Raw genomic sequence first — 23,974 nt, forward strand, 5'->3', positions numbered from 1 at the left:
GGATCCTGTTCTTGAGGGGGCCCTGTTTTGAAAGGGTTGCATGTGTCAGCATTTATTTTTCGTACCTTCAGTATTTCAGTTTGGTGTGTGTCCCTAAATAAACATGTTTAATCAAAATACCACAGAAAAGGGTGTCTCAGCAAAGAAAAACTGTACACATTACACAGAGAGTGAAAGAAACAGAGACTTAACTAGGACAGCTCATATGTCCCTTTGGAACAAAGGTCTTTTATAAACAGTAGTGTGTCTAACATTATTTATTAAAACATACAGCAACAGCAGCAGTAACAGTAGTATTATATAAAACGACTCTGTAATATGATGTGTGTGTGGATTTATATGATTGGTTGCTTTATATTCTTTTAAAAAAAAAGTCCTTTTGAACATTTTTCACCTTCATACCTCCCTTATTCAAACCTTTTTTTGCATTGTGTTTCACGATGACCCTGACGAAGGCCACAGTCTGCAACACGTTGGTCTAACAATGAAGTTGTTCTATATTCTCTGAGTGTAGCGGTGTTTTTTTTTTTTTTTTCATTTCATTTCTTTAGACCTTGTTCCGTTCTCAATGCCCCTCAGAAGTAGCTGAAGTTGTGCCAGAAGCCTCCTCTCTGCTCCCAGACCGACTGCGAGTGACGGGCTTATAATGCTATTATGGAATGTTGTTGCAGCAGGAGGCGAAGCCAGGACAAGAAACACAAAGGCTCCGACTCGCTGACTATCTGATATGTAATGCTAATCAGCGCTAATCAGCAGGGGGTCAGAGCAGGATAAGTACTCAGTCCAGTTGTTTGTGGACACAGCTGTTTATCTCCCTCTCTCTCTCTCTCTCTCACACACACACAAAGATTCCTGCAAAGGACATTCAGTATAAAGTCACTCCTGCTGTGCAGTCCTGCAAGTATTATACATAAATGAAAGAATTTATTGTAAATCAGTTGCTGAATTCCACCTATTTTCCTACCTCGTTAAGGAATTTATATGGTTTGCTGACAGCTGACCAGTTTGAGCACAGTCCTCATAATTGGCTGATTGCAGCACGCTGTGGAACAGGTGTGCGTGTGTGTGTGTGTGTGTGTGTGTGTGTGCCTCGAGCCACACAAGGCTGAACTCAACTCTCCACACATGCAGTCGCATTTCCACATGTGAACAGACTTGGAACAACAATATGTAGAAATAGGCATTTTGTGTGATTTGGCGCCCCTCCCCACAGTTTCTGAGTGACACACCACTGTTGCAAATACAAATTCCAGGTCTGCAACAATTTGTCATCTTGAGGTCGTTACAGTTGTGTAACGCTGTGATCCGACCCTCTCACTGACGTTACATAGCGCAGAGACGAGCGATAGGAGCAGCTGAGACACAGACACCAGTCACCCTGTCACAAGACAATGTGCCATCAACGTGATTATTTTAAGGTGAAAAAGTGACATAATGTTGCTTTAATATGTAAAATATCTACGACGGATGGACATCAGCGTATATAAAAAATATTTTAATTGAAAAAAAACAACTCAAACATTTACAAAAGAAGAAAAATATTGCAACATCATAATCTCACGTGTACAAAGGCAATCTTGACAATGCATCGATGCAACAGAAAGATATTGCACTCTTCATGATTGTTCAGCATGTACTTGACTATAAGGCAGAAGTTTTACAATCCCCAGCTTTGTGAGAACACAACGTTTGAAGACACGTCCTGATGTCGATCAGTTTTAACACCCCTGCACCTCATTCACAACAGTATAACATCATTTGTCCAACGCCGCAATTACTTTGCTGTTAAAAAACATTGTTATAAAAACAGCAGTCTAAAAAGCGCTGATTTTTAAACTCCAGCATTTGGATTTAGAGGAAACATTAGCTCTTTTCATAACACAGTACCTGCATGCGGTCTTATATAAAAAGCATGCTCACATGGCTAACTCCATTACATGACCTGAAGTGTTTACTGCTCTAGGCACGTATCTGCAATAATTTACTGAGATAACTGCATTAAAACACTGAACTACACGCATTATACATAAAGAAACCAAACATTTTTTTGCATGTTTCAAACAGTACCTACTAGGAATGATTAATTGATGATTTGTTTATAGATATACTATACTGAATAATCAACAGTAATCCTTCACAGTAAATTCCTGCGCTGTGAGGTTGTAGTTAACGGAAATAAAATGACTAAAACTAATTAGAGTGTCACTGATTAGCTGGCCTCCAGAGGGAAAAACGAAGCACCGCATGTCCTTTAATGTGTCCACATGAAATATAAAGTGCTGTCGTCAGAGACGTTGCTCTGTTTCACTGAAAGTTAATTATTTGGCCTCCGGGAAATAACTCTTGTGACACGGAGGCAAAGAGCAGGAGGCTGTTCCGTCTGTCTTTGTGAGATTTGATGTGCCCTTCAGAAATGTGGTCCCTTCGGTCTTTGGTTTGGAAATAAACAGACATTGTTGCACATAGCAGCCATCACAGGAGCCCTCTGTATTTCTTAACACATGACTTTCACACCGCGGCAGGATTGAATTAACTGTGTTCTTTGTGCAATGCAGGTATTCAGCTGAAGATCAGGGCCCGGCGTCCTTTATCTGCTTTGGTTTTCTGAGGCTTCTATCATGGCTCTGAATCTCGAGTTTTCATCTGCCAGCAAGGCGGCGGGACTGTCAAACTCCAAAATCTATGAGAATGAAAGAGATGAAACAGTGATCAGTGCCAGCATATAAAATCAGACGGTCCCACTTGCTCACTCCATGAACTTGTGAGGAGGAACAAAAATCAAGGCATATTATTTTCTCTAAGAATATTGCAACCTGAGTTATTTCCCGAGGGCAGCGTATGAAAAGAATTTAAATGTCTGGAAAAAAAAAATACTGTCCTGAGGCAGCCTTGTTATGTTTCTGTGTGAGCCACAAGTTTCTGTAAATTTAGGTAACTAACGCTAAGTGATCGCTAAAAGCTACGTTACTCTCTGAATTTTCACCATAGCTGCATTAACATGGAGCCTAGTATTCTGATTATAATCACTTTTAAAAGCCCAAACAAAATAAAAATCCATCATATCAACACGTCAGGCACAATAAACAGCTCATATCGAACCAAATCAGTCGCAGAGGGGTAATTTAAAGCTCGTCATAAAACGACCCAAATAAAAATGTTCCCATGGAAATGATTTAACCCTCTGCCTGAATTTCCTTATTTACTCAAGTTGATGCTGTGCTTGAGACGTCAGTAGTTGACACCCCGCGACTGAAACTCAACACTCTGTCCGGTGCGTTCAGGAACAGCTCGGCCCAATCCTACTGATTAACCCTTTAAGTAGAAACTTAAGGGACACCTTTAAGTTTTTACTTTAATACTCTCAGGACATTTCAGATCATTTACTTTCTTATATTTACTTGAGTAAAGAAGTTAAATAAATACTTCTACTTTTAACAGAGTGCTTTTTCTAGTATCTGTACTTCTACATGAGTATAGAATATACTTTTGTCACTTCTGGTAGAAACCCAGGGAGCACGGTTGCACGGTCCCAGTGGCAGTTAGTGATAATAATTTCAAACCATGAATATTGTCGATCCTGATCAATCACATAACTCTGCACGCTGATGAATCCTTTGTGGGGTAAACTCAACTTATTAACAGGGTCAAGGGGTCACGCTGAGACTGGTAATCATTCGTGTGCGTTTAATGTTCACTGCTTGCATCAAATGTCAGCTCGAGCACATGACCTCCCGAGTAAAGCGTGCACTGCCTTATCCAATCCGTCACCTCAAAGGGACCAATTCACACAGTAAATCAGAGGGGGTATCAACTTGGGAATGAGTTTCAATTGAGGCGCCGAATTGTGCAATCGCGCAATCACTCATGTTGCCTTTCTACACACCTGGCCGTTGTCCAGGACCATGACCCTGCTGCAGCTCATCACCGTGTTCAGACGATGGGCGATGATGAGGGTGGTGCAGCTGCCAAACGCGCTGCGAATGGTCTCCTGAATGAGAAGATCTGTCTCCGCGTCGATGGCGGCTGTTGCTTCGTCCAATATCAGAACCTAAAACAAATGAAAAATAGAAAACAAACACATTGACTTTTAATTGTCTTCACCCAGTAAGAATCCACCTGTATTTCTCCCCATTTAAGATACATTTTCACACCTTTTTTCCCCTTTTAGTTTACAGCCTCTTTCTGGCACGGCGCAGCTTGTGGGTCTATAGTACTGTTGAGACGTTTTAAAGAACAGTAGCCTGCACTGCATCTGCCACATCAGATCAAACAGGGGCAAATTATTCTGCATTCTTTCCCTTAAAACGAAATGGAGAACTAAAAGTATATAGGGAAGAATGTTGCTGCAGTTTACTTATAGTTTTGTTATTTTCAGTCTTTAAATTATTTCTTTAAAAAAACAGAACAAAGTCTCTGAATCTCACATTTTTCAGACTCCTGCTCTGGTTTTGAAAGTTTTTGAGGTATCAAGGTTGGCAAGTATGGTGTGACTGTTTTATATAACATAGTTGTGTTCTTTATTCTTTTTCGTACCTGCACCAAGGACACTTCAGGTTGTCAGGTGAGTTTGTCTTTATGAATGTAATTCTTAAACATATTTTCACAGAATATCTTCTCACTCTTTTCTTCCATTCTTTCACTGAGGACATTTCAGAATGCATTTCGCCAGGCTGCTGTGTCCACATCACATTATATATTAATCTTCTCCTATTTGATTATTATATTTTAATGTCATTAACACTACCATTGCCATTTATATAATTATTATTATTACTACATTATGATTTGATTCTCAGGTCTCACTTATACATGAGATATTGATCTCTGTGTGACTTACTGATTAAATAAAGTATAATATCTTATGAATTCAACAAATCAGGAGATGTAAAGTTATAGAACGTTATTAACACAAAATGATGACAAACAGCTCGTGCCTAATTCATGCTTCTGAGCTCCACTAGGTGGCAGTGTTATCCCATACAGAGACACATGCACACTGACCACTCTGTGATATGGAGAGCTTCTGTTCTTAGATTATAAAACTGAGGAGAACGTCTCACTTGAGCTGCTTTCATCACCACGCCACACAATGTTCCTCATGTAAATGTGAACGAGCAGTGTTATACAAACAGCACCTTGCTGTTGCGCAGCAGGGCCCGGGCCACGCAGAGTAGCTGTCGTTCTCCCACTGAGAAGTTCTCTCCGTTCTCCGTCACCTCCGAGTGGAGCGAATGAGGCAGCTGGCTGACCTGCAGGAGGTCATACAGAGGTGAGAGGACAAGCATGAGGGCTTTATTCCATTCAAGTAATGCATCATTCAACCTTATCTGACTGTGTTTAAGTGACTTGTGACTCACCATCTCTTTAATATGAGTCTTCTCAAGAGATTCCCATATCTCAGAATCAGAGTATTGATCCCAGGGGTCCAAATTGCTCCTATTGGAAAAAGAAGACATAATTGTGATTGAACGTGATGACAATTCCCATTAAGACACGAGGTACAGTTCACTGCTGACCAACGTAAATTCTCATCTGAGCCCGAGGTCATCCACATCCATAAACATACTGACTGCTCGTTTTTTATAAACACAATGCTGATGTTTTGTTTTTGAATCCATCTTGCCTGTCAAATTTAGTGTTTGTGTGCTTTTAGTTTTTTTTCCTGCCGATCATCATTTTTGTTCCTGTCATGATTTCCCTCCGGTGTGGCTTCACACTCACATCTGCTGCCGGATGTGACATTTTGCTGGGGGCTGTGCCAAACACGCACGTTTCCAAAGTCTGGAAAAAAGGATGTGTGAGCCAGGGCGTCTCTATAGCAGCACAATGCTCCATTTATAATGGTACTTTGTGACATATTTTACTGTTAGCAAAAAGCTCAGCTCCTGTGATTTTCACTTGCGATTTCGTTAATAGTTTTGATAAATTATACAGCTGCAGTTTTTCTTTTAAAAGTCTTCACTGTGGCTTTAACCAGGCAGTTTGACTGAAGGCACATCAGCAGGGAGTAGCAGACAATACAGTAAGGAAGTATAAAGACCGCTGACAGACACCCAGTGTGACCACATTGTTGCACCATTAGACACCACAGGATTCTACATTAGAGGAGCTAGAACATTTTTTGTGGCGCCTGACTCTCCTGTATTTTCCTACCTTATTCTAGCGGTCAGCATCAGGCGCCATCCATCATCTAATTCTGGAGAACCTGAGGTTTCATACTGGCTCATTTAAAGTCCCAAATTTGCAATTGCTTGGTCTCAGAGCAGTGTTTTTTTTTAAATGTGAATGTTGACTGAACCTCACAAAGGGATTTTTAAAAATCTTTTTAAATGTACTTGGATGTTTTTAGACTTCTACATGAACTTTTGTCTGTATCTGACCTTTCCTAAACAAGTTACATTTGTTATCATATTATCTGAGGTGTTTTTCAGTGAAGGACAGTGTAATCATGTGTCCAAAAAAAAAGTTAAGAGAGTAAATAGAATGGTTATTAAATCATTACAGAGGACATTGAAGCAAAAGTGAGTGATCTACTGAACATCTGACTGAACAACCATCGCCAATTGGCCCAGGAAACTACGTGGGTAGAGAGAGCTCCTGAACGCCAAATCAAGATAAGTGCTTCTGAGAAGTTGAGAAACTCTGCTTTACATGAGCGTTTAAAGCATATAGATAGGATGAATGATTCAAAAGTTATTAAACAATGAAAAAAAAGAGCCATTATCAGCCACTGCCTGCTGTCGAGGTCTTTGAGAGTTAAGAGCACATTAACTGTTGAGTGGTTGTTGTTCTCATTCATTCCCTGCTCTCTGCATTTTAAACTTTGCAAAGCTGCACCACTGCATACGTTACAAAGCTCGTTAACACAAGCAATTATCACTCGGATTACCTGACTGTCCCGATGAAGAGCACCGGCTCTTGAGGAATGATGGCTAGCTTGCTCCGCAGGTCATCCAGACCAATCTGGGCGATATTGATTCCGTCAATGACAATAGAGCCTCCAGTCAGCTCCACCAGTCTGAACAGAGCTACACCCAGAGAGGACTTCCCTGCAACAGAAAAGATTCTGCTTGTACAAAGACTGTGTGTACAAAAGGAGATTTTAAAAAAAGGAGCTGAAAAAGCTGCCGGCTGGGGAGCACAAAGAGGTCAGCTATACCTGATCCGGTGCGACCCACAATGCCGATGGTCTCTTCAGGCAGGATGGTGAAGGACAGACTCTTAAGCACGAGTGGCAGATTGTCACGATAACTCATCTCTACATCCTGGAAGGTGATCTCTCCCCGCTGAGGCCAGGAGGGGGCAGGAGCGGCTGCCTCAGGACTTTGTCGGGGCGCTTCACTCTCTAGATTCTGAGATAAAAAAAGGGGATGGTATCTGGTATTAATCTCTAAATCTCCTTGGAGGTGCAAGCCCCTCTAACTGATTTGTAGTGATTTTCACTGCGTGAGCCTTCCTTTGCTCTCTCGAGGCCGAAAAGAAAAGTTGCCATTCGTATCTCTGCAGTTTGATGGCTGTTGTGTGAAACAAGCCCTGTCATGTGCTCTGGAGTGTGTAAAGACCTCACACTGGGTTTCTATCTCCTCCCTGCTGCGCTGCTTATCACACATATACAATCACACGCACACGTCGGAAGCACACACATGTCTGGACACACCAACTGCCCCAAATTCATGCTGGTCTGCATTAGCCGGTGTGATTCTAGAAAGTCACCGAGTCCATGTGATGATGTGCAGCGTGTGTCACATAATCCGCCTCCCTCACTCCGCCAATCAGTGTTCCTACCTTTATATAATGATTGATCCTCTCGACTGATGTAAACCGAGCTTCAGTCTCTGTGAGCAGCCGCACCGTGAACTGAAACAAGCCGGTCAGCTGGAGGTGAGGGAGAAGCAGAGAGAGTTGAAAGGTTAGGGTTTAACACCGTGAAAGAACTTCGACAAATGAGCACTGAAACAATAAAAACATTTAAAGCCTAAAAAAAATATTTGCTGATGTGACTCCTTCACAAATCTCCACCATGGCTGTAAGGACTCCTAGCAATGATCATTTAAAAAACAAATGTTGTTGCACTCTCTTCCTAAAAGTTAACGGCAGCAGACTTGAAGAAGAGACACGAAATCAGCAAAATGAATGAATATTGGGGCTCATACAGCAAACTGTACCGAAAACAACATTAGCCACCATTACCTACACCATACCAAGTGAGGCTTGGTAAACAACAGTGTATTCTATTGCTTATGAAATCAACTTCATGTGTGAGAGCTAGAACAGGTTATTTCTTCTATTTACATGGTCTCGATTTAAGTTTCATGCATTGAGGGAACAGTTTAAGTACGTGCGAAGAAGTGTACCTTCTTATTAACCTCATAGACTACATAGGGTGTGAAACAACTGGCGTCACTCATTGGTTTGTGGACATCTGTTTTGAACATTCAGGTTTGGCATTATAGTCTTGGCCATCTTGTTTATTAAGGCCAGAAGCGACCATATTTGGAGGAGAGGGTGTAGCTGTGGAGGATACTGATTGGATCCGATCTATAACCCTGAAGATAAGCCTTGGTACGGACTTCTCAATCACTCATATCCTTTTTACGCTTGATGGGACCATAATTTACTAAATGAACAGCATGTTGTATTGAATTGCCCCCTGCTGGCTATTATAAAATAATGCAAGTTTAAGACACTTCCGCACCAGACCGGAAAGCTCCGATCATATCTTAAACAGTCAGTGGCGACTACATGTGTTTACATACCTGCACCGCGTACGATATGGCCAGGCCTGCATAGGCTGGAGGTATCTGATTGTGCATGAAGACGATGAGAAGCGCTACAGCTGTGATAAGAGCGATGCTGATGAGGTCCAGACGGACTGCCAGCCAACGCATCGCGCAACTGAAGAGGTAGTTAGAAGCCTGGTTGGTGTCCAGCAATTCCTGATATCTGAGGAAAGGGAGATAAATTAATTACAGCCAGAGAAAAAGCAAAGAAGAACTCTATTTCTGGCGGGAGGTTTAGTATCTTCACTAACTGAGGAGTGAACCGAAAACATACGATGAGAGATACAACAGAATTAAAGTTTAATGATCTCCATCTTCTGACAGACACCATTATACTCACCTTTGGAGGAAGTCGCGCCCTCTTCCATAGGCGTGGATTGTGGAGAGTCCCTGAAGACTGCTGGTGATGTGAGAGGTGAATGGTGATTGGCTGATGTTCTCCAGGCGCTTCAGCTCGCGAATCAAAACCCTGGAAAAAGATAAAAATACAGTCTCACACACTCATCCTCCTAATGCGGAAACTGAATTTTTAGTATAAATATAAATTATATCAATTGCTTTTCTACCGCTAAAACCATTATTCTCGTACCGCTGGAGGGACATGAGCTCCCTCCAGAGGTACGTGGAGGTTAATTTAAAATCACACAGTTAATAATATAAAAATACTGCAGAACTTAAACTGCAATCTGGTATAAAATAAGTTCTGTCTTTCCTGTAATATTCACAAAGCAATTTAATTTGTTTTCACACTGATTGAATGTTATACAGTCTTTAAATATCATTTACAGGCAAAGATAAGCTAAGTCTAGACGTGCGCCACAACCAAAGTTTATTTTCATTTGTAACCCCAAGTGGTTGTGAAAATCCAAATTAGGTAAGATTGCAGCACAGCAGAGCGGAAAAGCCTCCACTCAGGTTTGCCTAATTTGAATGAAAATGGCAAAGGAACTGTGTGCAAATAGGCCTCGGCATGTGAGGAGCAAATCTTTCAAATAAATTACATCAAATTGGAAAACACCATGGAGAACATTTTACTCTCACAATGAGCCACAGCAAGTATATAAAAAAAAAAAGCGACCGAGTTTCGAAATCCCGTGTGAGATGTGTGGTACAAATCTTTGGGAGGGTTTTAAGATCTGAAGCATGCGCGTCACATTTTAGTCAAATTGATATTGCTGCCGTCAGCCACTTATTTACTTTGCATCTTTCACTGATCTTGAAAGGACCGCAGACATTACAGCTGAATATGGAAACCTCACAGAAGAATGAAAGAATGGGAAATGCATCAGCTCCAATGATGCACTTGTGTGTCACGCAGGGAATGACGGCACGGCGGACCGAGAGGATGTGGTCCACGACACAGCACTGCTTTCCCACTATCTCATCCAATATCATGCGCATTTCCCCCATACGATAGGCAGCCAGAGAGAGATACCAGACTCGCTGTCCACGCTGCAGTGTGAGTGAGGGTGGTTTATTGACAAAGGCGAGGTGTCGTTCTACTTTTAGACACCAAGACAGAATGGATGGTGCATGTGAATTTCAAGTCTCCCATGAATCATTTGGTTTTTCTCATAACAGCGCAGAAAGAGTGCGGGAAAGAACATGACACTTCCTCGCTTCGAGCCCGCGATCCAGACAAACATGTTTATGCCCTGGGCAGTTTCATTTCAGAATTCAATAAAAGCTGCTTTAGAAGGGGGTGATTTCAATGGGAGATCCAGTTAGATGTACCGTCTATACATATCCTCGGATGTCGTGACTTTATAAGATACGGTATTCTTTTGTAAGCGTTGCCAGGGGTGATTGCTACTTTTTGGTGAAAGTCCTCCTCTTCCTCTTGCGCGCTTAAATACTCGATCAAAGTTAAACATTAATTCCACTTGATCTGCCGACAAATCAAGTGTCTCTTTAAAGATAGATGAAGATATGTTGTAATTAAATTGATCCCTCAAGAGACAGAAACTGTTATAAGATCTGATTAAAGAAATCAAGAAATCCAGCTTATGTGGGGACGAGATATCAAACGATTCATACCCGCAGAAGGGGAGGGGAAGTTGTGTGTGATTTGTAAGCAGGGACACAGCTTAGCTTTGAACCTAAAGCAATCAGTATCATGAAATATTCCCCCAAAACTCTTAGCTCTACTTGAGAAATATGAATTCAAATCTAACTCATCGCACTTCCTTCTATATTTGTCATCGCTACAAATAACGCCTACTGTATGACATCCGGAACTTCCTGTATTTTGTTTTTGGACTTTCTGACTTTACAACAGCACAACAATAACGCTGAGAGTCGTGCTCCTTTTGATCTCTCAGATAGGGGAAATAACAAAGACGCTGTGGTTATTTCCCATGATGCCAGCGCGCTGTTGTTCACCTCGGTGGATTCACCTTTATTGCACAATTGCTGCGAAGTCATAAATAATGACTAATGCAGAGTCACTGGATCATCCGCGATGCTCTTGCAACATTTACAGCAGAACTGTTAAAAATTAGATAATTGACCGATAACACTCTACATACATGCAGATGAGATGATCAAAAGTACTCCCCGGTTTTTTTTTTACTACAACGAAACCATTTAAGAACATTGCAGGTAACTGGAGCTTTGTTTTTAATCACTAAATTCACGATCATTATGGGCTGTATTTCCATGTGTACTGTTGCTTGTTGTATAAGCATAAAGTAGCCTGTGCTCTGCTTTTATAATACAACGACAAAGTACAATAATACAGAAAGATCACCTTGACTTTTGTAAACGAGACCTGTTTGGTTTAACCTTCAATCAAATATCTCATTGTGAGAAATGGCCGCCCGCAGTTCTACAATCAGAGAGAATAATAAAAACAAGAATGGAGGATAATCACCTCATCTGCAGCACCACAGAGATTATTAGCCTGTTTTAGGTCAGTGTTTGTTGGCAGCTGAGATCACAAACCCGCTGCCCCGAATCATTTAGCAGGCAGAAGAAGTCAGGGACTGGTGACTGGTGAGGTAACTTTGGCTTAATAACAACGAATTCTGACTGCTAACCTGAAAATACGATGTAAATCACTCTGTGTCGGCTGGCACTTAAGTCCTATTAACTACATGAGCGGGTGTGTTTCTGTCAGCTTGTTTGGATTTTTTTATTCTGTCCCCTAGTGATTAAATATCCATCAATGCAAATATATGTTACGGCTTAAAGACTTACATTATCCTAAACGTTTATGGTGCTTTTCGTTTAGTCGCCTGTCGTTTTACCTTCCAACCAGAGTAAAACCAGAGAAATTATAGAGAGAGACAGACCACTTAAGGCTTTTTGCATTGAAAAGAGGGCGGTTGTATGACACACATCACCTTCCACCAAAAGCCAATCCGAAATATGAAAGATGCCAGCCCATCGTGCACAGCTAAGATTCACGACAGTTTCAACCAATTTGGTGCTGCTGCAGACGGACTTCTAATAAGCACGGGAGAGGAAGAGATCACGGTAATGCACGGGATTAACAAGCAAGGTGAGTTTATTCAGAGATTAGATATTAAACTCATATTTGTTTGAGAGCTCAAGTGGGATTAGTTGGTGGCAGGACTGTAAAAGTGAAACTGGGCACATGCGCAGTAGAAGTAGAAAGTTTTAAACCTTATTTTGGGGCAAAGTCAACAAACATTTACTGGATTTGACTGGTGATTCTATACATGCACGCTCCCTGATGTCATCAGCAGTGGTGGTTGTTTAACACTGATGATGATAATAACAGCTCCCATGATCGAGTGCTACTCGCGTCCCTTGTTTTTGTTTTGATTGAGAAAAAAACCCCATCGCGGCAGAAAGTACATACTTTGTGCTTAAAGGAACTTGAGTACTTGTTACAGTCTGTATGTATATCAGGCTCACTGCCAAATAGCAATGATAACAAGAGAAGTGATGAGAATCTGACCTGGAGACACGGTTGACGCAGAAGAGGAAGGCTCCCAGGGGCAGGATGGATATCAGGAACCAGGGGAAGACGATGCCCACCATCACCAAGCAAAACAGCACCAGGGTGAGGTTCTGCAGCAGCATTTCAGCTTGCATGGTGAGACGTACGTCAACTTTGGAGAGGAAACATATTGTGTATCAGACACACTGCGTGAGTTTGGATCTATCTCTGCATGTGAACTATATTTTTGTGGCCCCCCTAAGTGGTTCTTAGCTTTTATACCCTCAAAAGAGAGAATGAGACACAGTGGAGTCTACAAAATATTATGCTTAGAAACAAAATCAACCATCCAAAAAAGCCCCAGCAACCCACAAATCAACATGTCAAACAGAGACACCAGTGAAGTGGATAACAGAAAGCCACTCCCTCAGGCCAAAAAACCCACACTGTGTCTCGGCACTACACCTTGTCAAGCGGGGTGACTTCACTGACTGAGAGCTCTCTTAAGGGAAAGGTTCCCAGTCAAGACAAATCAAGCCTCACCCTCATCCATGTCTCTGGAGAAGCGGGTCAGGATACGACCCAGGGGTGTTGTATCAAAAAAGCGCATGGGGCTGAGGAGGAGCCGGCGGAACAGCTTGTCGTGCAGCACGGAGGCAGCCTTCACCGTGCACTGTCAACACAAACAACAACAGCCGCGTCTGAACAGGAGACCTGACACATGTAAACAAACCACTTTAAGAAGCATACGGAAAGAATCATGGCTCGGATAAACAGACAGTCTGTCGATGTGCTCAAACGTTAAAGCACACAATGGATAAATGCGGTGGCAGTCAAGAAGCAAAGTCTACCTCACCATATGCTAAGCATGTGCACAGTGATGGGTTGTTATTTTTTTTTTTCTCTCCTCCTCGCACAAGGCAAGCTGTCAAATCTTCATTTATAATGAGTTTCTGGGAGGCTGACATAAAGGTCATGACCTAATGAGCAAGAGACATTTCACCAATTGGACAGAAATTACATGTGGCAGCAGAGAACAAATTAATTCTATTAATGGAATATTCAACAGTCCCAGAGATCTCATCACAGCTAGGGGTAAAAAAAGATTAGCCGGCTTTGAAAAATTAGCAATTTCAAGTGGCACACATTATCGTGGGGACCTAACCTCTGCAATGCAGTGTCAGGATGGGTTAGCTTGAAAAAGAGGATGCGCACCCGAAGGGGCACTGACATGCACGCACACACATCCTTCCTTTTCTCTCTCTGCCGCTTTGTCTCTCTGGCAGTCGCACGCACACACGCACATGCACACACACACACACACACACACACACAGAGTCTTTGTAAAGCTGTGACATGGCAGTGGACGGATAAATGGAGTTGGCCCGTGGGCATTTTCAATTACGGCACTGAAACCATGAGAGCATGAACAAATGACAATAAAGACAATTAGGCAGGATCACTACTTTACCGTCCACCACTAAATTATCAGCTTTTAATATTCATTTCAGAGACTCGACTTGGACTTGGAAGTCACCTCACATATATCACGTATTTAGACTGTCATATCTCGAAGGTCGCCCACGAATCACAGCTCACTTCTGTTTTTATAGTTTTCTTTTACCTGTGCTTACGTAAAATCTAAATCTTTAAACGTTCTGGTATGTTCTTGCTTATTATCTTGTGTGGCCTGTCCTCTTCCAGGTTACCAGAGTGGAGAGGACATCATGTGGCTCGGGCACCACTTCGCCTCGTCCGCTTGAACCCACACATATCTTATATAATCTACTCTGTGCTTTTGTTGTTGTGTTCTTTACACGGCACATCTATTGCACGTCTGTCTGTCCTGGGAGAGCGACTCCTCCACTGTAGCTCTTCATGAGGTTTTTTTTTTTTAATTTCTCCCTCCTTGCTAGGTTTTTTTATTTCAGGGGAGTTTTGTCCTGACTTGAATTGATGGTCTAAGGACAGATTGAGTAAAAGCCCCATAAAGGCAATGCTATTGTGATTTGGGGCTTTATGAATAAAATTGGCTTAACTTGTATGTGTTCTTTAATGTGATCAATGTTCACATAACAAGTGTCTATGTAGCTTTACCCAGTATGCGAACACACACTGAGAATGGCATTGTGGTGATAACTTCATGTCATTCAAACTCCTTGTGACGCTACGCTTTCAATCATCATAAAAACAAAAGTAGATTCATTGTCATACTTTTTGATTAGGTTACATACCTTGGCCTATAATATCATTATTACACAAGTATTTATAACTTATCTTATCTCTTTATAAAGACTAATTACTGCAGGTAAGACTGCAGCATTTCTGGAGTTGGGAGGCAGGGGTGTGACTTGACACAGGACTCGACTTGAATCACATGTCTGCTCATCAGTGATTGAGGAACAAAGCATGTGACAGAATGACAGAGTTTCCTAGATGTGTCATGTCTGTTCCTGCAACCTAGGTTAGGTTTTCTTTGTTTCACTTTTGTGGCTCTTCTTCCTGTTTCATTTTGTGTTACTCATCTCACACCTTTGTGATTGTCTCCCCACCCTGATGTGTTTCTGCTGTGCCCAAGTAGTCCTCTGTGCTAGTTTGTCTGCATTCAGCCTTTGTTCCTGATGTTCAGTGTTTCTAGTTCTTAGATCCTTGCTTGTGTTTTTTGACCTTGCCTCTTGCCTAGCCCTTTTTGGATGGCTGCCTGTTTGACTGCCTCTCTGTGTACTGAGCAGTTTTCTTGAAGTAAAGGCTTTCAACTGTCTCCTGAGTCTTGCACTTTAGTGCCGCATTCCTGTGTTTATTTCTGATAATCTTATCTTTTTATAAAGACCGGATACTGCAGTATCTCTGGAGGGGGGAGGCCCGGGGTGTGACTTGACACAGGACTTGCCTCGCCTTAACTAAGGACTCAACTTGACTTGACACATTGTGGACATTTTGTGGACAAGGCATACGAGAGAAAGATGGGAGTTTCTGGGGTGGGGGAAGCTTACCTTCACAAACACAAGCCCTCTCATAGTCTTCAGCAGTAAAGCAGCTCCCATGGATACGACGTAAACAGTTGAATAATACTGAATGTGAGGGTTCAGTCTCATGCTGTTGCCCGCCGTCGTCTCATTGACCAAGATTAATGATGTGTTCTGAGTGCAGATGGAGCAACAAATTACAAAGAGTGATAAAAAAACACATTGATTCTCTCCCCATGTAAGAATTTTGCATCTAATCAAATAGAGGGAAGCGCATAAAAAGTACATGAAAATAAGTCAGTTAAATGATATTTACTATATGGAGCACATTTCTCAATAGCTGCCACCGCCTGCTTTGCTGCACATCTGTTTCTTCGCTGCTCGTGCACTGTTTTTTAATTAAGTTTCCACCGTTGCTGTTACTTTTTTAATCATACACATTCAGATTAATTCTCAGCGGGCTCCCACCGCTCACTGAAGACTAGTAGTTATATATTTCTTTTGGGATATACGTGCTAAAAAGCGCTGTCTATTACAGTAAAGCAGGGTCGTCTCCAAACTCACCCCGCTGCCCTGAGTGATCCAGTAGCTCAGCCACCAGTTGCTGAAGGCTATGCTGCCTGTGGTGGAGAGGAAGAGGAAGGCGTTGATGAGGAAGACTATTGGACCTCCCGCTGCTTTGACGTAGGCACCATACACAGACCAGGCGACTGCACCAGAGCCCTTCTCCTCAGCTTTCATCAGTTGTTCTACATAAGGAAAGACGTCAAGAATGAAGTTACAGATGAACCACTGTCAAGGAAAACAAGCAGTTAGCTTTCGTTCTCCATGTGGTGCATGAGAAGTGGCAGGGTCACTCACCTCCTTTCTTGTGTTCCACCTTTGGTCTGACCTTGGCAACATCAACAGCGCTGTCAGCCTTTTCAGTGTCTGCCCTCTGCTGTTTGTTTTTTAAATTCTCTTTCACCAGATTCTGGGAGACACAAAAGTAGTAGGACGGAAAGTGAGTTTAGAAACATGGCAACGCTACAGACCACTGCAGCTATGACAACACGCTGCAGGTCATTTAGATTGAGATATTATTGACAGGATCTTTAGCAGCTCACTGGTAAATCAATGCACATAAATAATGAAAAGCCATGTATTCAACTATCGGTCCTGCCTCTTAATGCTCATGAATTATTCAGTTTGTGATGTTAAATGCTGTTGAACAGAGATGCCTTATTCAAAAGAGCTCGCCTGGTGCCTCCTGCACCCCCTTACCTCCTGTTGCATGCTGTTGAACAGGGTGGCGTAGTCACGCTCTTTAGCCAGTAGCTGCTCATGGGTGCCGCACTCTGAAATCTGCCCATCCTTCATCAGAATAACGTGGTCACACTCGGACAGGTACTAAAAGAGAAAAAAAAGAAAACAATGTCAAAATCAGGGATTACACGCAGGTTTGGAGCTTTAAACTTAAAGATCCCATGTAATGTATAATGTGCATCCTCAGGCCTGTGATAGCTGACCAATCAGAGCAGACTGGGATTTTTGTGCCTTGAAGAGACAGACACTAACACAGAGTGTTCAATGGACAGAACGAGATAAATTATGTGTTTTTTCACCAGATAAAGTAAAGTAAATATACAGTCTACAGTCTAAATGGGCCTATTTTGTTATTGAAAAATCTTATAGGATAAATATTGTGTAAAAGAAGGATATTGGTAAAGTAAAGATTAATGGTTAAACTGCATACTGTTTATCTATTGCAGACTTCTACTGCTCTTTTGTAACTTCAGTGGTATTTCTTTGTATTTGTTGAACTGTTCTCAACTATCCTCTGTATTACAAATTGAAAAAAAGAAGAGAAATAATGGGTTTTTTGAACATTGCCGCATGTAAACATTTTCTGGTAGACACCTAGTAGGTATAAACCTTAAAAAAATTACATAATACGAGACCTGTTTCCTTCCAGGTCTTTAAAGAAACATAAACAGTTGAGAGGGACAAAAATGCATGGAATATTTTCACAATGCTGAAACTACTAAAATATACATAAACAAAGTGACACATTTGGAAGGAACCGGTGTTATCAGGGTTTCACAGACAGCTCCTCACCTGCAACTGGTGGGTGACAAAGAGCACCGTCTTTCCTTTGCCGACACCCCTGATAGCTTTACGGAAGACATAGGAACCCACACAGGCGTCCACAGCGCTGAGAGGGTCATCCAGGAGAAGTATGGGCCGTTCACTGTAGAGGGCACGAGCCAGGCTCACTCTCTGACGCTGCCCTCCACTCAGGTTGGCACCTCTCTCTCCAATCTAATAAGTTAAAAAGAAAAAAGCTCCGTTAAACTCTCTTCTAGTTGTGGAGAGATAGAGATATATCTACTAAAAGTACATCATGCGTAAAGAAAGACTTATCAAACACTCTTATTACTGAGGAGCAGATTTCTACTGTACCTCAGTCATGTCTCCATATGGGAGCTCTGCAAGATCTTGGAGAAGACAGCAGGCTTCTAGGACGGCATTATATCTGATGAGGGTATGATGAGAAAATATGTTAATAAGGGGTCAAGTTGATTGCTTTTGTTTGCCATCATTATACAGTAGTTGTGCTTACTTGTCATGGTCGTACTGGTTCCCAAACAAGATGTTCTCCTTTAGAGAGTCGTTGAGGATCCAGGCTTGTTGTGACACATATGCAAATCCACCGCTTGCAGCTACATTTCCCTCTAACAGGGTCATCTGTGTGAGGAGGAGAGGGGTTGAAAGATGAGAAAACACTTGAAACATTCCTTTTTTTATCCTTCACGGCATTGTGTCTGAATAGAATGTTCCAAAAGTCTAAAGCTATTCTTGCTGCTGCTATTCATGTCCGCGCTGTCTGAAGAGGAAACTCGAGTTGAACAACCAGTTGAATCTCACCTGTCCCAGTAGAGCAGACAGGAGGGAGCTCTTTCCGCTGCCGACACCTCCACAGATTCCAACCAATGAACCCTGCAGAGGGAAAAAATACAGTGGCATTGTAGGAATTAATAATGAAGCTGGAAATGGTTTGTCCATCCCCCTATGTTGGACAGATTTCTGCATATGTGTTTGTTACCCTCTTGATGCGCAGGTCAATGCGGTGCAGGGTCTTGTGCAGCGGAGGTCGCATACTTTGCGTCGAGGAGATGGTGCTTTGTGGACTCTCCAGCTCCATATTCGTGAGGAGACTTTGTGCGTTGGGAGCTTCCTTGTTTACTTTGCTGTCCTCTGTTGAAATGTACAGGCTGAGCTTCTCCCTGCGGAAGACGCGTTTCATCCCTCCTTGCTTCTTGGGAGGCGGGTTAGGCTTCGTAGCCGGAGAGCGCGCCTTTTCCCAAGCCAGTGTGGCGTCCTGAAATTCTACCGCATTGCCAGGATCCTCCATTTTGACCAAAACAGCTTCTCTGTCATCCATCATAAAAAGCCTCTGTGGAGAGAGACAGTGGGTTACTTTATGCAACAATTAACTTTGTTGACACATTGTAGAGAAATTGTTTATGTTCTTTACTAAAACATATATGGAAAAAAAGACTGAAAGCTTCTGTCTTTCCTTATGTTGCAGCAAAAGAGTGTTTTAACTAGGTATGTCTCTAACGACTGATTTCCCTGATGTTTAATTTGATGTTTTAAAACACCCATTATGTTTTTAAATTTTGTGTTGAATAGATTCTGGTGCATGTAAAAGAGCTTTAATTCTGCACGAAAATAAGCGTCTCTCTCCCACAGAAACACTGTTCCTGCAGAAGCTAACTGATAATGTTAACATGTGTAAGTACAATCCGATGCTACCTTTAAAAAAAGAAACATTTGACAAGGAAGAAATGCCATTCTATTGCAAATTATGTATAAAATAATGATTATATATTTAGCTGCATTTCTGTATCTGTATTTTGCTGAACAGATCTAGCAATGTTTAATGGAATAGTCGACAAATGTTCTGACTTGAGGCTGAGCTGTGTCATAAGATACAGGCAGCTGTGCCAATATATCACTCAGTCTATTGCTTAAGGTACAGTCTGACCTGTCCTTGAGTATGTCTCTGTCAATTCTGCGTTCGAGGGAAACACGGGATGCCTGAGGCCTTTTGGTGCGTCCTTGGCAGAAGCGCTTGCTTACTTAACCCTCGCTGGCTCAGTGAAACCATCTCTCACTGACATACGACTTTTACCACATGTACAGTATGTTGAAAATATCAGAATGCGGTGTGACCAGCTGGTGCACCTTCTGATCGACAATCTCATGCCTACTTTACCCTGTTGACCCTCATAAAGTGTGATGTGATATATAATAAGATACTGAGTCCTTGACATCCACACCACCCAACTCTGCATCGGGTGGTTGACAGACTTGTTTATATCTCTCACCTGAAATCTTTGGACGGCGACAGCACCCTCCGACAGTGACCTCACAGCTGATGGTGTGACTTTGAGGGCAAAGGTCATGGAGTTGAAAACAGCGACCACGGTGAAAGCCTGAGATGGGATGTGTTGAGAGCGAGACAGTTATTGGCGACACCTGACTTTAAAATTGATAGAGACTTGATCCATCAACTTATAGAGGCATCAGTATTACATTTAAATTGTTTCATAACCAGTTTCAAGTTCAAGTTCCTTGATGTTCGTTGAAATACCTGGGCCGCAGTGAGGTCATAGCCCAAAGCCATGTGTAGGGTGAAAGTGCACACGCTTGCTATCACCAGGACAATGGGTCCCACACCCACTGTGAGACTCTGGATGACCCCAGCTCTCTCCAGTATCCCCCTCTCTTCTGAGCGCACCTCTGTTGAACAGACAAGAGTCACAGAGAGAGAGAGAGATGATAAAAAGGCAAAGACGGGGTTGAAAGAGAGAGAAAATAAAGTACGGGTTGAGTGACTCCCAAAGGGTTCTCCAGTGAACATTCAATCAACAACACCATAAGAGTCCCTAACCAACACAGAGCAACTGCACAGAAATAGATACAAGAGGGAGGACAAGGGCCCCACATCCATATACGGCATGAAAGGGGCTTCAAAACCTGCTGAACCTTGATAACTGTCCAAGTGTAAAGCCCAAATCCTGCCCCCCTTCCTTCCTCAATGTTAGTATCTCCCAAATGCACATGCTAGCTGCTTTGTTCACCCAGTTCATTGGGTGCAAACCCTGGAACAAAAAGCTTGTGCATCTTTAATTCAGCCCCAGCAGCACTGTGAGAAATAAAAGAACTCCCTCCTCCTGGTACATGATATTCTCCACGGGATTCGCTCTGGATATTATGTGTGTTTCTGCGTGGATTACAAAAGCAGAAGTCACACGCCACGGGCAAAAGACACTGTGATCTTCAATTCAACAACAATAGTAATTGAAGGGAATGGCATTGTAACTCTTCAGACTCATTGGCTATTAAGTCGAATGCCGATTAATTATGATTATGATAGGTAATCAACGGACAGCAATAAAAACGAGCCCCACCTGGCTAATTTGGAGCATGATTAAAGGGGGAGAATGATCCTTATCCACAACCTACAGCAAGGTCCTCATGAGAAAAGGCCATCGCTAATTCATGGATAAGTAGAGCAGCCTTGACAGTCACTCAAGGTATCATAAGGCCCCAAACACATTGCCAATTAACCTTGAAGCCAAGGGATTCAAAGTGGCCTTGATTATAGAGGAGGGCACGGGGAACCACATAAACGGCGCAGGCTAATGAAAATGGATTTAGGGGCAGGGTTATCTTGCCAGTTCACTAAGAGGATAAGTCTAATTCCAGGCGATAAACTGACCAATTAGACACTCATTTGCAACACGGTGACAGGTATTCAAATGAGGTGACCCTTTATTCTGAGTGAGGAATAAAAAGTTTAAATTAAAAACAAAAAGCAGCCAAGTTTGCATCCCAAGAGAACTGACGACAAACATGACACGAGCGGTGTATCGTGACGCCACTCACTTTCAATATTTTGTGCAAAGGCATCTTCCCAACAATACATCTTGATGAACTTAATGCAGCCCAGGATCTCGTTCATCAGCCTCACGCGCTGGTCAGTCACGGTCACACACTTTTTGCGGAAGTACGCCGTCAGCCTCGATGCGAGCATCTGCAGAGACAGGAACAAAGGAAGTGATGACAAGAGAAATAAGTGGCAGGGGAGGAAATGAAAGCAGACACAATCGCATTAGCTGTGCTGCAGGGCTGTCCGGGGGACCGGAGTGATAAATGCCTCTCACATCAATACGAGGGTCTCTGGCTGTCAGGCTCCAGCTTAGACTGAGTATAATTTGAAAATAACAGCTCCAAAGTTGACAGGAGATTGATAGCCGAAGAGTTATGATGCTTTTAAAAAGTCCCTTCAACTGCCTGAATTAACAAAAAGATTCCAAAGTGATGAGTGCTCATGTCGTCTACTAAACTGATTTCAAAGTTACAGCTCAGAAAATAATGAGTCAACAGTAAAACAATGGTCCATAACTTTTGGTGGAGCTTTTAGAAGTTGCTGTTATTGAATTGCTTGTCGTTGGAGTAATGAGTGTGATCATTACGTGCTGTCTATTTTATAAAAAGTCTGCAAAAAAACTGCATTCTGTTGTTGACACCATATCAAAAACACAGACAGTTGTCTGACTTTATTCGTCTGTTGTTATCAATCTATTATAGTCTGTGTGCCAGTAATAAATGCATACAGTATTTTGTCAACTTCTTTGTAAAAGCAGCATAGCACAAATGTCAAAACTTGATCTGAACAAGATTCTTATCCTCCTGTCTCACTCTTAAAGAAATTCTAGCTGAAGTCTCACCATGGTAGGGTAGAAGAGGATGAAAACAGCTGACCCAATCAGAGCTGTGGGGCCCAGGAAGTATGCAGAGTAGGACAGACCCAGCAGTCCCACGAGGGGCCCCCCGGCCAGCAGGCAGCCCACTGACACCGCTTCATACAGCCGCTGCCCGTCACTGGAGCAGATGTTGATCAGCTTGACAGACAGACGGTGATTCACATTAACAATGACATGGAAAAAATTACAATAAACTAAACCTTTTTTAAACAAGACACACTGAGACCTCGCCACTTAGTCAGTTTTACAAATATAGTTGTCATTATTCCCACGTTTACTTGTTGGACAATGATTCCTCTTAAGCTGTGTAATGACTAATCTTAGACAGCCTCCCCTCCCTCAGGCTATGGGATTTGTGGAGATCTAAGCAGGAATAGTGTAAGAGCAGAAATGAAATCCATCTCAATCTTCTGTATGTGATACCCCGCGGCGCGGCATGATTTAGTTAATTTGGAGATGAGTCCCCTCAGGGGTTTTATCACCTACCTCGCCTGGGCCAATGTCTTTAGTGCTGCGTAGGCGGAGGATCTTGTTGAAGGCAAAAGTAAGAGCTGCCCCACGGAGGCGTGCTGCAGTGCGGTAGTTGACGGCCCACATGAGCGTCAGGGACCAGGAGCGCATCAGCTCCATGAGGAAGATCCCGGCTGCCAGAGACAGGCCGTACGGCACATAGATCTGTGAGCTCTGCGAATACTCCAGCAGAGCTCGAACCAGGAGAGCCTGGGAACAAATGAGCAGAGAGGAAGAGTTGGTGGAGGAAACAGAGGAGAAAAAGTAAGTGAAAACAGCAGAAAGAAACAGGAACATGAAGGAGATAAAATGGGACAGGAGAAGGAGGAGAAAAATAATGAGATGAAAGAGAGGGTACGGTTTAGAAAATGCCGTAGTCAAGTCAATTTTATTTATATAGCCAACAATAACAAATCATAATGTCTCGGGGGGTTTTTGTTGCAGGGAAATAAATACAGCCTGATAGATGGAGATAAGCAGGGCAGAGATATTATGAAAAAGAGTAAAAAAATAGGATGCGCAGAAGAAGATGAAACATTCCGAATATTTAAAATCAAGAGATTTGATGGTCGGGTTTCACAGACAAGGCCGTCAATTAAAAAGCATGATGGAGATGACATGTGACGACCACAACGTGACAAGGCAAACATGTAATATAAGATTGGAAGCGATAATCTACAAAGACAACACACACAACACGACTTTGTTAAAATGTACTAAATGAATCAGTCAGGAATGTGCAACACATGCGTCATTGTGTAAGAACTAAATCCACTTAATGCTATTAGTTTCGGATAGTAGTGTACACATAACATCACAGTGAAACAAGCAGCTTGGCGCACGAGGAACAATGGGAACTGCTCAGTGATATCTCCAAACCTAATTGCCTTTTAGTTTAAGGTGATTATTTGAAATTTCTGATAAGAAATGTTCTTGGAGAGAAATCCGAGTGGCGGATACAATAAAAGCGTATTTGTGGTCCAAAGCGTAACT

General features: G+C 42.4%; 1 protein-coding gene across 3 annotated transcripts in view; it reads right to left on the minus strand.

The window, feature by feature from the left end:
• Nucleotides 1–1,479: 1,479 nt before the first annotated feature.
• The window catches only part of LOC115568503 (multidrug resistance-associated protein 5), a 37,825-nt gene continuing 15,330 nt past the window's right edge, over nucleotides 1,480–23,974 (minus strand). For all 3 annotated transcript variants that reach the window (XM_030395819.1, XM_030395822.1, XM_030395820.1), the window contains exons 5-29: nucleotides 22,958–23,191; nucleotides 22,436–22,609; nucleotides 21,591–21,738; nucleotides 20,293–20,441; nucleotides 20,027–20,134; nucleotides 18,739–19,089; nucleotides 18,561–18,632; nucleotides 18,256–18,380; nucleotides 18,096–18,168; nucleotides 17,751–17,954; nucleotides 16,917–17,042; nucleotides 16,515–16,626; nucleotides 16,218–16,402; nucleotides 15,681–15,827; nucleotides 13,231–13,360; nucleotides 12,706–12,859; nucleotides 9,121–9,249; nucleotides 8,757–8,943; nucleotides 7,786–7,875; nucleotides 7,160–7,352; nucleotides 6,890–7,049; nucleotides 5,358–5,436; nucleotides 5,136–5,249; nucleotides 3,884–4,048; nucleotides 1,480–2,680 (exon numbers count right to left, since the gene is read on the minus strand). In XM_030395819.1, coding sequence (XP_030251679.1) covers nucleotides 2,588–2,680; nucleotides 3,884–4,048; nucleotides 5,136–5,249; nucleotides 5,358–5,436; nucleotides 6,890–7,049; nucleotides 7,160–7,352; nucleotides 7,786–7,875; nucleotides 8,757–8,943; nucleotides 9,121–9,249; nucleotides 12,706–12,859; nucleotides 13,231–13,360; nucleotides 15,681–15,827; nucleotides 16,218–16,402; nucleotides 16,515–16,626; nucleotides 16,917–17,042; nucleotides 17,751–17,954; nucleotides 18,096–18,168; nucleotides 18,256–18,380; nucleotides 18,561–18,632; nucleotides 18,739–19,089; nucleotides 20,027–20,134; nucleotides 20,293–20,441; nucleotides 21,591–21,738; nucleotides 22,436–22,609; nucleotides 22,958–23,191 — 3,702 coding nt within the window. In that variant the 3' untranslated portion in view covers nucleotides 1,480–2,587. The remainder of the gene's footprint in view (nucleotides 2,681–3,883; nucleotides 4,049–5,135; nucleotides 5,250–5,357; nucleotides 5,437–6,889; nucleotides 7,050–7,159; nucleotides 7,353–7,785; nucleotides 7,876–8,756; nucleotides 8,944–9,120; nucleotides 9,250–12,705; nucleotides 12,860–13,230; nucleotides 13,361–15,680; nucleotides 15,828–16,217; nucleotides 16,403–16,514; nucleotides 16,627–16,916; nucleotides 17,043–17,750; nucleotides 17,955–18,095; nucleotides 18,169–18,255; nucleotides 18,381–18,560; nucleotides 18,633–18,738; nucleotides 19,090–20,026; nucleotides 20,135–20,292; nucleotides 20,442–21,590; nucleotides 21,739–22,435; nucleotides 22,610–22,957; nucleotides 23,192–23,974) is intronic.

The sequence above is a fragment of the Sparus aurata genome, chromosome 18, assembly GCF_900880675.1.
Source record: "Sparus aurata chromosome 18, fSpaAur1.1, whole genome shotgun sequence".
NCBI classification, from domain to species: Eukaryota; Metazoa; Chordata; class Actinopteri; order Spariformes; family Sparidae; genus Sparus; species Sparus aurata.